This window comes from Panicum virgatum, chromosome 9K (assembly GCF_016808335.1).
Source record: "Panicum virgatum strain AP13 chromosome 9K, P.virgatum_v5, whole genome shotgun sequence".
Taxonomy (NCBI): domain Eukaryota; kingdom Viridiplantae; phylum Streptophyta; class Magnoliopsida; order Poales; family Poaceae; genus Panicum; species Panicum virgatum.
The window spans coordinates 1,823,709-1,837,948 of record NC_053144.1 but is presented as its reverse complement, the minus strand read 5'-3'; the positions used below and the strand labels follow the sequence as shown (position 1 = coordinate 1,837,948).

Below are 14,240 nucleotides of genomic sequence, written 5' to 3'. Positions count from 1 at the left end.
GATTGATTGCAAGAAGATCAATGGAAAAATGCACTTTTCAAGAATGTTTGTGTGCATTAAAGCATGTGTTGATGGTTTTTTGTCTGGATGTAGACCATATTTTGGCATTGATTCTACTCACTTGACTGGAAAGTACAATGGGCAATTAGCTGCAGCAACTGCCATTGATGGACACAACTGGATGTATCCAGTTGCATATGGGATTTTTGGGAAGGAAACAAATGCCAATTGGGCCTGGTTCATGGGCAACCTAAAAAAATCAATTGGCACTCTACCACCTGGGTTAACAATCCACACTGATGCTTGTAAAGGATTAGCATATGCTGTCAATAAAGTATTCAAAGGTGAGGTAGAGCACCTTGAGTGTTTTAGACACCTGATGGCTAATTTTAGAAAAAAGTATAAAGGTGAGGTGCTGAAGTACATGTGGACTTGTGCATGGGCATGTACAGCTCGTAGACATGATGCATTGATGGAGAAAATTGCAACTTCTTGTCCTAAAGCAATAGACTTTCTAAACAAGCATCACAAGCTGATATGGAGCAGATCTAAATTCTCCAAACAATGCAAAGTGGATTATGTTAACAACAACATATCAGAATGCTTCAATAATTGGATTAAGGATTACAAAGACCTTCCGGTGGTTGATCAAGGTAGCTTATCAATTTCAGATTACTACAATGAATGACAAGTCTAAATGGCCAAAGGTTGATCTAGGATTTGAAATGATTCCTCCACCATTGCAAAGGGCTGCTGGTAGACCAAGAAAACAAAGAATCAAGGCTAGTGGAGAGCCAGGAAAAAGAGGACCATATCAATGCAAAAGGTGCTTTCAGTTTGGACATATAGAGAAAGGTTGTAACGCTACTCAAGCTGAATTAGAGCAAGAGCTTCCACCACCTCGTCCAAAAAAAAAGGAAAAAGCCAAGGTATGCAGTAATATCTTTGTTGTGGGGATTCTAGGGGTACCCACAGCCGGGTGGCGGAACGCACCCGCCTATTCCCAGTGAGGGAGTACTCGGGGAAGTACTAGGCGATGAGGCTGAATCTACGCTGGGGCAAGGACTCAAGAACACACGATTTAGAGTGGTTCGGGCCGCCGGAGCGTAATACCCTACGTCCACTGTGAGATGTATTGTTCTTGGTTGTGTGTATGAACCTATCCTCTGCTGGCCTTGGCTCTTGCTCAGCCTGAGGTTTTCTAGCGGCGTCCCCCCCCTTTTATAGATCAAGGGGGAGCGGATACATAGGGCGTTGATGCCCCGACAGGTGGGCCCAACGTGACTGTGGCTACAGTGGTAGCGAATCTTTACTGCTGCTCTCCTGACTCAGGGGGGTCTTTTCTTGTCCCGTCAACTAGGCGCCCGTTGGAGTAGCATAGCTTGCGGCGTGGCCTGCTGAGGCTATTATGTAGCGTCATAATAGGCGAAGCTGAGCCGTCGTATCCATCTGGTAGACGCAGTATGGGCGGCGCCAGCGGCTCCACTGCCTTGGTAATACGCGATCAATAGTATCCCCTGGTCAATGAAACGCCTCAGCTTCTGTCATATCAATGCAGACGTTCACCTACTGCAATAAATGCAATGGTGGGTGAACGTTGGTATAGAAACCCAAACGGCCATGTCTTGCAGACACGTGGCGGCCCCGGACCACCCCGACGCGGGGCGTCGATCTCTTCCCTTAGCGAGGGGTCCGGTTATTATACAGGGGGTCCGGTCTCCTCGGGGAGGTCCGGAGCCCCGACTGCTTGCGCACGAGTTCCTGCCTTTTTCCGGGACACGTGGTGCCTCCGGACCTTCCCCAACTGAGGATCGGCCCAGACCGCTGCTGGGAGAACAGGATTCCGGACCTCAGGGGTCCGGCTGTTTGGATGTAGTTAAGGATAACTACAAGATCCTTGCCTAGGCACAGCAAGAGGGGGTACCCCAGTCCTGGGGTACCGACAGTGGCCCCCGGGCCCACCTCGGGTGAGGTACGAACCCGCAGGTGGGGCCACCATCGTGATGAGTTCCTACGCAAGTTGATTGCGTTGGTGTGCCCACGGAGAGAGCGGGCATCCCGGACCCCTGAGGCCGGTATGCCTGTTGCTAGGTTTAGGTACTAGAGTGCTCTCCATGGGGCGACGAAGGTGTAGGCTTAGGGTATGGAACCAAGCTAAGCGGCTACACAGACTTTGGATCGCTCAGGGAGCAAGCACCGCTTCCCGGACCTGGCTTTTGTCGACCGTGGCGAGCGGTCTCCGCCGGAGCGGGCCACCGGAGTGGACTTGGAGCGACCGTGGCGAGCGGTCTCCGCCGGAGCGGGCCACCGGAGTGGACTTGGAGCGACCGTGGCGAGCGGTCTCCGCCGGAGCGGGCCACCGGAGTGGACTTGGAGCGACCGTGGCGAGCGGTCTCCGCCGGAGCGGGCCACCGGAGTGGACTTGGAGCGACCGTTTGCTGACAATCCGATGAAGCATGTTACCGGACCTCATAGTAAGGTGCAAAGAAACCAAGCCTTATACTAGAAGAGAGCCCGGGACCTCTAAAGACAGCAGTCTTGGATACTAGAGTACTTGTAACAGGGTAGTGAAGTACGTAAACTTTAGGGTACATTACCAGGCTAAGCCACGCGGAGCTTCTCTACCCCAGGATATAAATACTACTTCCCCAGAGTAGGTCCCTAGGGGTCCGGACCGCCTTCCAGCTAGAAGGGGTGTCTTCACCTGACCACAAGCCAGCAACTTAACTTGGATTGTTAGCAATAAGGGAAACTCCGGTCAAGAGGAAAGAATAGTTAAACCAAGGCGAATAGATGTAATCAGGGTGGAGCCTAGGTAAAACTGAGAAAGAAAGTCTCCTTTATTATTGTGGTTGTCACGGTATACATCGGAGGTCGGGATTACGAGGTCGGACCTCCACCGCTCCGGACCGCTTTTGCCTGTTTGTGTGATAGGGCCAAAGGTCGGGTTTACAAGGTCGGACCTTGACCGCTCTGGACACACACGTAGACGCCACGCTATTACAAAGGAGGAATTCTCTTAGTCTTTTCTTAGGAGTAACCTACGGCTGCATGCTATACAGCGTGTTCTTCGGAGGTGAAGGCGCCCTGGACGTGCCTGAACCGCATCATCCAGCATCACCTCGGGAGCTCGGGGGACCCCTTCTTGCCTAAGAGCTGTCACATGCTTACATGGCATGAGACAAATTCTTTGGCTTTGAATGGAAGAGGCCCCCTCCCCCTGCCGTCGCCGTTGCCTATGGAAACCAGAGCGCTTGCGCAGCATATGGACCGGTGCGACGCGTGGAGAAGTGCGGTCGTTTGCCGGCCTGTCCTTGGTGCTAGCGCCAGGGGCCCCCGCACAAGGAGGCGGGGTCCTGTCTGCAGCAGCGCCGAGCAACGCTGAGGTGGATCTCCGGCGCTGGAGACGGCAGGACGACACGGTCCACTTCCTCCGGGATGGCCGTCGGCTCCAGGCTCCATGTTGAGAGGAAGCCTTGAGCCGACACCATGCCACCGCAGAGGAGATGTGGCCGTTGCTTGAGAGAAAACCTTGAGTCGACGTAGGGGCAACAGCGCCCAGCGGCGCCTCCGCTGTGCGTCGCTACGTCGGCTCCGAGGTGTCGCAGTGGTGACGCACAGCAGGCGTCGCTGTCGTGCGCCGCCGCACCGAGGGCGTTGCCGCGCCGGTGCCAAGACAGGCGGAGTGAGTGTGGCCCTGCCTCCCTTCATCTTCTTGTTCGTCGTTGCAGAGGATGAACACGGCCCCAGAAGCCTGAAGATCCAGTCAGCGCCTGTGCGTCCCCACGGACGGCGCCAAAATGTTGTGGGGATTCTAGGGGTACCCACAGCCGGGTGGCGGAACGCACCCGCCTATTCCCAGTGAGGGAGTACTCGGGGAAGTACTAGGCGATGAGGCTGAATCTACGCTGGGGCAAGGACTCAAGAACACACGATTTAGAGTGGTTCGGGCCGCCGGAGCGTAATACCCTACGTCCACTGTGAGATGTATTGTTCTTGGTTGTGTGTATGAACCTATCCTCTGCTGGCCTTGGCTCTTGCTCAGCCTGAGGTTTTCTAGCGGCGTCCCCCCCTTTTATAGATCAAGGGGGAGCGGATACATAGGGCGTTGATGCCCCGACAGGTGGGCCCAACGTGACTGTGGCTACAGTGGTAGCGAATCTTTACTGCTGCTCTCCTGACTCAGGGGGGTCTTTTCTTGTCCCGTCAACTAGGCGCCCGTTGGAGTAGCGTAGCTTGCGGCGTGGCCTGCTGAGGCTATTATGTAGCGTCATAATGGGCGAAGCTGAGCCGTCGTATCCATCTGGTAGACGCAGTATGGGCGGCGCCAGCGGCTCCACTGCCTTGGTAATACGCGATCAATAGTATCCCCTGGTCAATGAAACGCCTCAGCTTCTGTCATATCAATGCAGACGTTCACCTACTGCAATAAATGCAATGGTGGGTGAACGTTGGTATAGAAACCCAAACGGCCATGTCTTGCAGACACGTGGCGGCCCCGGACCACCCCGACGCGGGGCGTCGATCTCTTCCCTTAGCGAGGGGTCCGGTTATTATACAGGGGGTCCGGGACCCCATGAGGGGTCCGGGACCCTGCGGGGGTCCGGTCTCCTCGGGGAGGTCCGGAGCCCCGACTGCTTGCGCACGAGTTCCTGCCTTTTCCGGGACACGTGGTGCCTCCGGACCTTCCCCAACTGAGGATCGGCCCAGACCGCTGCTGGGAGAACAGGATTCCGGACCTCAGGGGTTCGGCTGTTTGGATGTAGTTAAGGATAACTACAAGATCCTTGCCTAGGCACAGCAAGAGGGGGTACCCCAGTCCTGGGGTACCGACAATCTTCATTTTTTTATATATGTTGCAATATGTTCCTTCACTAATTAATCCAATTGCGTTCTTTGTAGGAAAAACAAATCTGAAGCTGTTGAAACCTCCACAATAGAACTTGAGACATCCAAAATAGTTGTTGAATCCTCTCCAGTGCCTCGTTCAAGTCCAGGCGTAACAACTAGAAGGATGTCTTCTCTCTCTCCAACTAGCCCCGGTGTAACAACACGACGAATGGTTGCTATCTCACCTGGAGGGATCAATCGTAGGCTCATAATTGAGTAGATAAATTAACAATCTTAGATCAGTGAACTATGCTCTTTTGTGCACAATGTGTGGAACTATGGTTGCTAGTACTTTTGTTATGCCATACAGTGTAAGAGTGTGTCAACTCTATTATGCACTGCTGAAATTTATGTAAATATTATGCTGCAAGTTGAGATATATACTTGCTAAGAAGATGTTGTATATTCTACTCAAATGTTATTTTATATATCTTGTTATATCCTACTATGGTGCTGCAAATTTGGGGCAAGCGTTGCTGGAAATGGAGCTCCAGTGGAGCTGTTTTGTTTTGTTTTTTTTTTTTAGTGGCTGGAGCTGTTTTGTTGCTGAAATGAGAACAAGTAACGTTGAGTTAACAGACATGGTAGAAATCACTAACGGATCACTCTTTCAATGGTAGTTTTCTATACTCCAAACTTTCAGTGGTATTTTCTAAAGATTTGATCTTTTAATGGTACGTAACCAATTTTCCCGGCAATAAACGGGTAGCTCGACCTCACATTGTAAAGGTGGATAATTTCCCTTTCTTCTTCCTTGATTTTGTTTCTTCTACTCCAACGGAATGTGTATCTTCTTTTTCTATGGGCTTGTCTACTTTCTGCTTATTTTGGTTTGTCCGGTTTCAATTTATTTTAACTTATTCTCGCTCACATAATACTATTGAATCAGAAATCATTCGGCTTTTTTATTTTAGATTAATATAAGATAGAAATGCTTTAATCCCTCTATAAGAATAGTTTGTTAGGAGTGTGAAATAGCAGAGGGCTTCTGATTGAGACCTGTATGTTTCGAGTTTCAATATTTTCATATTTCGGAATAGGCCACAGCTCCAAGCTGTCTTACCTCTCACTACCTTCATCTAAACTGAATGCTATGAAATTTCATTTGGGAAGCTAACCTTACAATATCTTAAGATCATCGTGCGAAATAACCCTGTATTTCAGGCATCTAGAAATTATATTTAACTAAAGGAAGGGACATGGAATAGGATCGTGGAGATTATTCAGAACTACAAAATTGGAGAAAAATAAAAGAGGAGTATAATTTTAAGCTGGACCTTGTTTAAATAACTTTTTATGCCTGGAGATGAAAGATACTCACAAAATTAAAGATACATACAATTTGTTCACTATTTAAAATATGACTTACGCCAAAGAAATATTTAAGTGACGTTAAGCGGCTGAACTGGACGGTTTGATTAAATGTGAAAAATATTTAAAAAGGTGGTTTTTAAGTGTAATCTCAAGAGGAGAAGAAAAAGAAAGGAAAAAGGGGAAGATGTTACCGAAGAGAGAGAACCGTACCGGTAAAGGGCTCGAGAGGGGCGTGCCAGCGGGAATCAGGGCAGCAGCAGCAGTCTCGCCTCGTTCGTCCCCTCCCAACCTCATGAATCCCATCCCCATCGCACGCCTCCGGAGTCCAAACCAAACCCTAGGCTACTAGTCTAGGCTCCCGACGCGGCCTCTCTCCCTCCGCCGGCCCTCCGTTGGCTGCTCCGCAGGCCCACCGCGCTGCCGCTGCCGGCGCAGCGCCACTCACCCGCCTCGCCCTAGTGGAATGGGGATCCGCCCGGGTGCGGATTGATTTCTTCTCGTTTTGGTAAGTAAACCCTACCTCGTCTGCATGGGAATCCCATGCTCTGCGAGTTTATTTGTTCGCGATCGAATCGGAATATTTTGTTCGTCTCAGTTAAGTTATTGCCGAATTGCATGCTGCGTGGCTCAACCCCAGTAACCCAGTCCAGGTTCGGTTCGTTTAGTTTGTTCTTCGATTGATATTACTGACACAGCCATGGAATTTTTAGTGTCCAAGGTGCGGGTGCAGTTTGCATCCAATAGATTTTGCGCGCAAATCTGCCCCCTTCAGCATCAGCACACTAGTTGACTAGCTATGCACACTAGTTGAGAACTTCTCTACTCGAGCTCTGTACTAACATCAGAGAAGAAATCAAGCAGGACTCAAATTCAATCATGGCTACCTATAAGTCCTCATGAGTTGGATACGTTCTGCATTGTAGGAGCGACTATCTGGTCGCTTAACTAGGGACCAGCAATCCAACTCCCCAAGGCAGCAGTGTTAGTTGTAGTTACCTGAAATTTTGAATCCAGGCATTCAGCCTCTGTATGGGCTTGATAGAGAAGATAATGGGCAGTGGTTGGCCTGATGCTGCACTCAGTGTTGTTCACCCCCACTCCCAGCAGCGTGTATGTGATGCTTCATTCAGTGTCCAAACTGAAGCTACTTGCACAGAGTACCTTGAACATGTACGGCCTAGTTCTTCTATCACATGCACGGAACAATTACTGAGAACATAGTTGTGTTTCTAGCCTTCTGGTCACAAAATATTTCTTTAACTCCCTAACTTCAATTGATCAATGCACATGTTAAAGATGACAGTCATTATTTTCTTCTCTTACCATACACTTTTATCAAATTTAAAGCTACAATTTCAGATGACAAACCTTGCAAGAAGCAAGATTTCAAATAGCTTTGCTCACCAGTTGGAACCTGCTTGATAACAGAATCATTAATTCTGGGCTTGTTTTTGTTCTATCGTACCATGGAAAGTTTGCAGTGTTATATCTAAGTTATAACTGGGAAAACTAATTGTTTCTCATCTCATTAAAAAATTGTTGCAGCGAATGTGGACGTATACGTTTTATCTTCTCATTAGTTCTTCCAGCCATCCTGATCTCATATGCATCTTTATGGTATGTTTTGGTGCAACCATAGGTACTGATTTTACTGAAGGGGGATGGAATAATGTATTTGCCCTCCTATATCACAACCTAAGCTGCGACTATCCTTGTTTCAAGTGAAATCATGGCTCGAAAAGGAAATCAAAGCAAAAGTGGCCCCAATCATGCTTCACCTAACTGGCAAAGTACAGCTGATGGCGATATACTAGATACACCAGAAAGGAGCAGCATGGATAGTGGAAACCCAAGCTCACATGTCCAAGGCAGATCTAAGGGTTCTGAAGGAAGCAGCGAGAAGAAAGGAAGAAGCAGCAAAAAGAACAACAGAATCAATAGCATGTCATCTCTGGGAAAACAGCCACAAATGGATACCAATTGGGATATAAGCAGTTCAGAAGAGAATGAGCTTCCATCAAGAGGTGCTAAAAACAGAAGAGGTAACAAGAAGCCCTCACGGTGTGGTTTCGGTAAAAGTTTTTCAATAGAGCAGACTTCATTGCCTGGATTGGCAGAAAGTGTTTTGGAGAAGACCAGGTGCATGGCCTGTATGGCTTCATCCATTTTTAGAGCTTCCATGATGTATCTAGTAGAAGAAGGTAAAAGATTCATTGACAGGAAAAGGCCAACAATCAACACTTACATGGCTATTGCGAACAAAGGGCGTGCCTATGTCTTAAGCAAGATTGAGTATGTTTATCCCATAGTTCGAGCCTGGATGCTTAATGCTGGAAGGTTGATGTTGCTCTTGTTGAAGGTCTGGTTAGACTGCAATGTAAGGGGTTTTGATTCTTTGCTACGATTGGGGACAAACTCCCTCCTTGCAGTACTTTGGTGCAGCATGCTGTCAATTTTTGCAATGATCGGGATAAAAAAAATGCTCATATTCATGGTATGTTTCGGCTATTTCTTTGGCCTTCTGCTCAAATTATCTGAAAATTTAAATGTGTACTAGCTTAATTGATGGTTCATGGTCATTGCACAATGCACCCATGTAGAAATTATATTGCAAGGTTGATGATGACATTTTTCATTTTCTACAATACCGTTTTTCTCACTGGAAATCAAAATAACATTGGGCTTATTAACCTCAGTTTTTAAAAGGGGCATCTTGCTTGTGCAGTAACCATGTGTGCTTAACTTTGGTAGTGGTGTCTTGCTAGCAATGCACTTGGAGCATGAGTCCGGGTTTTTTCTTTGTTGCAACAGTTGTATAGACGATACCTTTTCATGTGTCTTTTGAAAGCTTTTAGCCATAATATCATTCATTTGGCCTCACAGTTTTGTGATTTCTGTGATATGGCGAAACATATGTGCTTATAATAAATGGATACATGATATTTCTTAGAATTGCCGACCTGCTCTTACCTTTGTTTCCTCTTAACATCTCATTAACAAGATTCTCAATTAACTGTATACTGCATCTTTGGTGGAGGAAAAGATGTGTTTCTTCATCAATGGCCGTTATTTCCCAGATACTAAAAAAGAGTTTAGCCACTATACAACATGTATCATTTGCAATCAAATGCACAGCACAATGTTCATATAAATCTGCATTTTATGTGTTCATCTTTGTTCATCTCAATTCCTACTATGTTTACTGGTTCTACTGTTTTCTCAGATATCCCAATAATGATCAGTGCTAGTATAGTTCCATGATTGTAAATCAGTGAATGTGATTTCAATGAAAAGTTTGTCTTAAAGGCCAATCTCTTTTCTGCTAGGTGAATTATATCTGGTTTTCTTTTAAAGTTTCATTGGTCTTGTCATGGTGTTTCTTGTTTGAATCATGAAATGATATGCTAATTGTGCCTTATCGTCCTTTTTTTTTTATCTTCGACACTCTTTATTCAGGTGCTTGCTGCTTCTGCAGTTGCCTTCATTGGTCTAGGTTTTGCCATCCTACTTATATCAGTGCTTGCAGTGGTGATTTTATGGTTTTATGGAAGCTTTTGGACAACAAGTGCTGTAATAGTTCTTGGAGGTCATATTCCACAACTTATTCATAATTTATTTGGGATAAAGCTTATTCAAGTTTTACAATTTATAAATGCAGAGATACCTAAGCTGTGATATCCTTTGTTCCTAAAATGCAGGTGCTTCCTTTTTCTTGAAACGTGAACGGATAGCTCTCCTTGTTGCCTGCTTATATTCAATGTATTGTGCAAGAAGCTATGTTGGATGGCTTGGATTACTTTTGAGCCTCAACCTGTCTTTTTTTTCTAGTGATGTTCTAGTGCAATTTTTAAAGAACAAAGTAGACGATAAGAAATCTTCTGGTTCTTCAAGGAGCTCAGAGCAAAGCTCAGGTAGATCAGGCAACATCTTTGAAGAATTTAAGCCATCAGCAGATGGTACTTCTCAATCTGGATATGCTCGAGCCTCAGATCGAAACCCTGGTGATCCTTCAACAAGTGGATCTGAGAAAGAGCTGACCTCTGAAGATGAAGTGGCTCGTTTACTGAACTGCACTGATCACTATTCGGCATTAGGTTTCCGTCGATATGAGAACATAGATGTGTCATCTCTTAAGAGAGAATACAAGAAAAAGGTGATGCCAAATGATACTAAAGCATGCTACCTTTTCAGTTTAAACTGATGTTTTTAAAGCTGCGGCTTGATAATCTTAGTTAACAGTGTTTTTTTGGCAGGCTATGTTAGTCCATCCTGATAAGAATATGGGCAATGATAAAGCTGCTGATGCATTTAAAAAGCTTCAAAATGCATATGAGGTTCATATATATTCCTTGTCTAGATAATCATTGATACAATAATGATAAATCTTTACTAAGACCATGTATATTCATGAGGTTCCTACTCAATCCATAGGTTCTTCTTGATTCTTTGAAACGAAAGACATATGATGATGAGTTGAGGAGGGAGGAGCTCATGAATTACTTCAGACGGTTTCATAATGTTTCTCAAAAGGTCTTATTAGTTTTCCTTATTGCCATTTATTCTTTGTTAAATTTCTCTATACTCCTGTTCTTTGACTTTGAGGTAGTTCAATTATGAGGCTACCTACAACTGCTTCTGACCTGCCATAGTTTGATGGCTATAGTAGGGAATCTAGCCACTCTAACCGCACTGAAAAATTATGCAAATCTGTACAAGTTATGAACTAGTTTGGGAGTGTTTACATACTTCGGTGTACTGATCACCAGGGAAGTTTGATAACTCGATGTTCGTCCAAGTAACACAAAGAGGATTAATGGATTGTCTTATCAAATTGATCTTTGGCTAATTTTGGCCCTTTGTGGACTTGCTACTCGACTCATCCTATGGCCTTAATTAGCTCATATGAAAGCATGATCCATATATGTTATCAGTAGCCATCAGAGTTGAATTGATTCAGAAATTCTATAGTTCGTTTGTTTTGTGGGTGTCTTTGTTGGAGAAAACTTTACTTTTAGGTTTCCCCCAAAGGCCCCTTTAGAAAGGTTGACTGTTTTGGCGGGAAGTTGATAACAGCTTGTTCAATCGTTCTATGTAGTTTGCAAGAGAGTTTTCTATGTTGTAATAATTTTATGGTACAGAATGAGGGTTAGTTTTTGGTTGCTGGGCTGTGCTTATTTGTTAATCTGCTGTTGAAAATCAGTAATGGAATCTCACATTCGCTATACGACTGGTGTTAGTCTCACATGCGTTGTATTATTTTGGAAACACTAATTGTTTAACACATTGCGGGAAGCCTACGGCACTGGGTACGCCCTTTTAATTGTTTAACACATTGCAGTTTAGATAATACTACTGAACAGGATTCTCACAGATTTTTAGTTTTGCATTTATACTTTTAGCAGTTAAAAGTGGTATCGCAACTGTAATTTTGTCAATTTTTACGAAAATAGAAGGTGAATATGCTTCAAATAAAATGCTTGTGTTATTCTAAGGACACAAGAATACAAGATAAGGTTTTTAAGTGACAGTAAAATACATGGTCTACTTAGAAGGATCTGTTTTACTTGCATATTAGGTATTGTGCTATGTGCTATGCGTTGTGTGGATATACTCTATGTTTATAATGGGCAATCTTTGAGTGTCTTGTTTCTTGCTTTATTTCATCCTCAGAAAGGGAAAATTTATTGTAGTTCTGATTGGCGTGATTTCTTTGATTATACTAGAATGGAAGAAACGGTACTTTTCAACATGGGTTCAGCCCTTCTGAAGGTGTCGATGAAGGTCCTTATGGTCTTTCAAGAAGAATAGCCTGCAAAAAGTGTGGCGACTTCCATCTTTGGATTTATACAGGAAGAGCTAAATCTCAAGCTAGATGGTGTCAGGTGCTTTCTTTTGGCATGTCATAGTGGCTGATTTGCAATACCGTGCTACTGGGAATTGTCTTAAAATAATTACATTATATTTATACTGCAGGACTGCAAGGATTTTCATCAAGCTAAAGATGGCGATGGATGGGTTGAGCAGTCCTTTCAACCTGTTTTATTTGGCATGCTGCAGAAGGTAAATGCCAAATTATTCCAAACCTTGCTGTTTAATAACACTAGCTTTCTTTCAGGAAATGAAAATGATGTATTTGCTGTTTAATAACGGTACATATAGAACATAGGAACTGCCAACGAAGTTGTGGCTGACATGGTATGATGTGTTATGTTTTGCAGCTAGATTTACCTCATGCCTATGTTTGCGCAGAAAGCTACATATTTGATGTCACCGAGTGGTTCAACTGTCAGGTGGTTCAGATTTTCTTCAATGAAAATACCTGTCCATTATTTTTTTTTCAATCTTCTTATTCTGCTCAAAAGGGTCATCACTCCTTACATTTTTGTCTTAAGTACTTTCAAGTTAGTAAATATGCTTATTGGAGTCTCATACGTCCTAAACCTTTGGTCTGTCCAGGGCACTGTACCCTTGAATAACCCATGTATCTAGTAGCAGTAACTGATAATTGAGAGCTGTCAGTGTTTTTTTTATTCTCCACTTTAATTTTTTTTAGAATTGTGGATGTGTAGTCAATACACATATATGGCTATATCCCTTGAGTTGTAAAAAGGCACTAGGGAGTGCAGATTGCCATATCATTACTGTCTTATCTAATCCAATGGCATACATGTACCTTATGAAACACTTAGAGATCATACATATAGAACCTTCCATCTGGATCTGGAGTATAAAGACATGTACAACAAGGAAGAATGCATACAAGACTAGTTGACTAGGCTAAACACAAACTTCTATGCTAAACCACAACGTTAAATTTTTCTGCAACGAAGTTTGTGTATTTATAGCTGTAGTTGGAACAATGCCCAACATGCTGAGGGGACAAAAGGGGAAAAGAAAAATAATGGTGGCTCTGCTTCTTTGGCAGAGTGAAATAATGAGTACATGATTTGATAATACAAAATTTCTGTTTTCTTCTCCAGGGAATGAGATGCCCAGCAAACACTCACAAGCCAAGCTTTCATGTCAATGCCAGCATGGCAAAGCAGAGTAGTGGCAAGGGGAGCTCCTCGGCACAGAGGGGTGGTAAGGTCCCGAATGGTGCAAACATGGATGGAGAACTCAACGAGGAAGAGTTCTTTGAGTGGTTCCAGAACGCTGTAAATTCTGGCATGTTCGAAACTACATTCGGCGCACAAGGTGACCCGACTTCACCTGGTGGTGGAAGCAACGGAAAGGGTGGCGGTAGTAGTAGTAGTAGTAGTAGGAAAAAAAGGAAAGGAAAGAAACAGTGGTAAGTGAAGCGAAGCAGGTTGGTTCTGGCGATAACAACTGGGCGCAGAGATGAAAAGGAAACAGAATAAAAAAAATTGATTATGGAATACAACTCTGAAAAGTTGGTCCCGACTTGAAGATCGGTGACCTCAGAGCTCCACTGAAAATCCCGGTTGAAGAATGTTGGCGAATGTTAATCTTTCGCCGTGACCATTGGGAGCTTGCTTCTGACATGTTGCGAAAAGCTACAACTGAAATGCAAAATGCATGCAGATATATTAAGATTATACGCCCTCTGTTTCAAATCATAGATCATTTTGGCAAATCTAATATATAGTTTTTTCGGTGCACATAGATATACACTAGATCTAGATATATAGCAAAAACTGTGCATCTAGATTTGCTAAATCAGCCTACAATTTGGAACGGAAGGTGCATAAATTGCAGGTCATAAAACATGAGCTGCATTATACTAGCTCTCAGTACAAGTGATATTCTGCTGGAATGTTACTGGAATTGAGCAGCGTATTGACAAGGACACAGGAAAACCAGTATGATCTTTCTGGAACGTCGTGATCATGAGGCCGCAGCGTCAATGGCCAGTCTTCGCAGGTACCACACATACCATCGCCGGCCTTTAATTAGGTCAGGACTGCTAGGTAGTTAGTCGTTGCAGGCTGGGATTAGCCCGATAAATTGCCTACAGGAATATCTGGCTGCAACAAGGACCCTCTTTGCTGTAATGAAGGCAGCACAGCGACTGC

At 44.6% G+C, this 14,240-nt stretch overlaps 1 protein-coding gene across 1 annotated transcript; it reads left to right on the top strand.

Annotated features, from left to right (window-relative positions):
* The first annotated feature begins 6,426 nt into the window (after positions 1 to 6,426).
* LOC120649207 lies at positions 6,427 to 13,826 on the top strand. Its single transcript, XM_039925934.1, has 10 exons — positions 6,427 to 6,709; positions 7,844 to 8,698; positions 9,661 to 9,790; positions 9,903 to 10,357; positions 10,458 to 10,538; positions 10,636 to 10,734; positions 11,928 to 12,086; positions 12,178 to 12,264; positions 12,423 to 12,494; positions 13,185 to 13,826. Exons 2-10 carry the CDS (start codon positions 7,934 to 7,936, stop codon positions 13,497 to 13,499), a joined length of 2,163 nt encoding a protein of 720 aa, XP_039781868.1. The 5' UTR covers positions 6,427 to 6,709; positions 7,844 to 7,933; the 3' UTR covers positions 13,500 to 13,826.
* Positions 13,827 to 14,240: the final 414 nt, after the last annotated feature.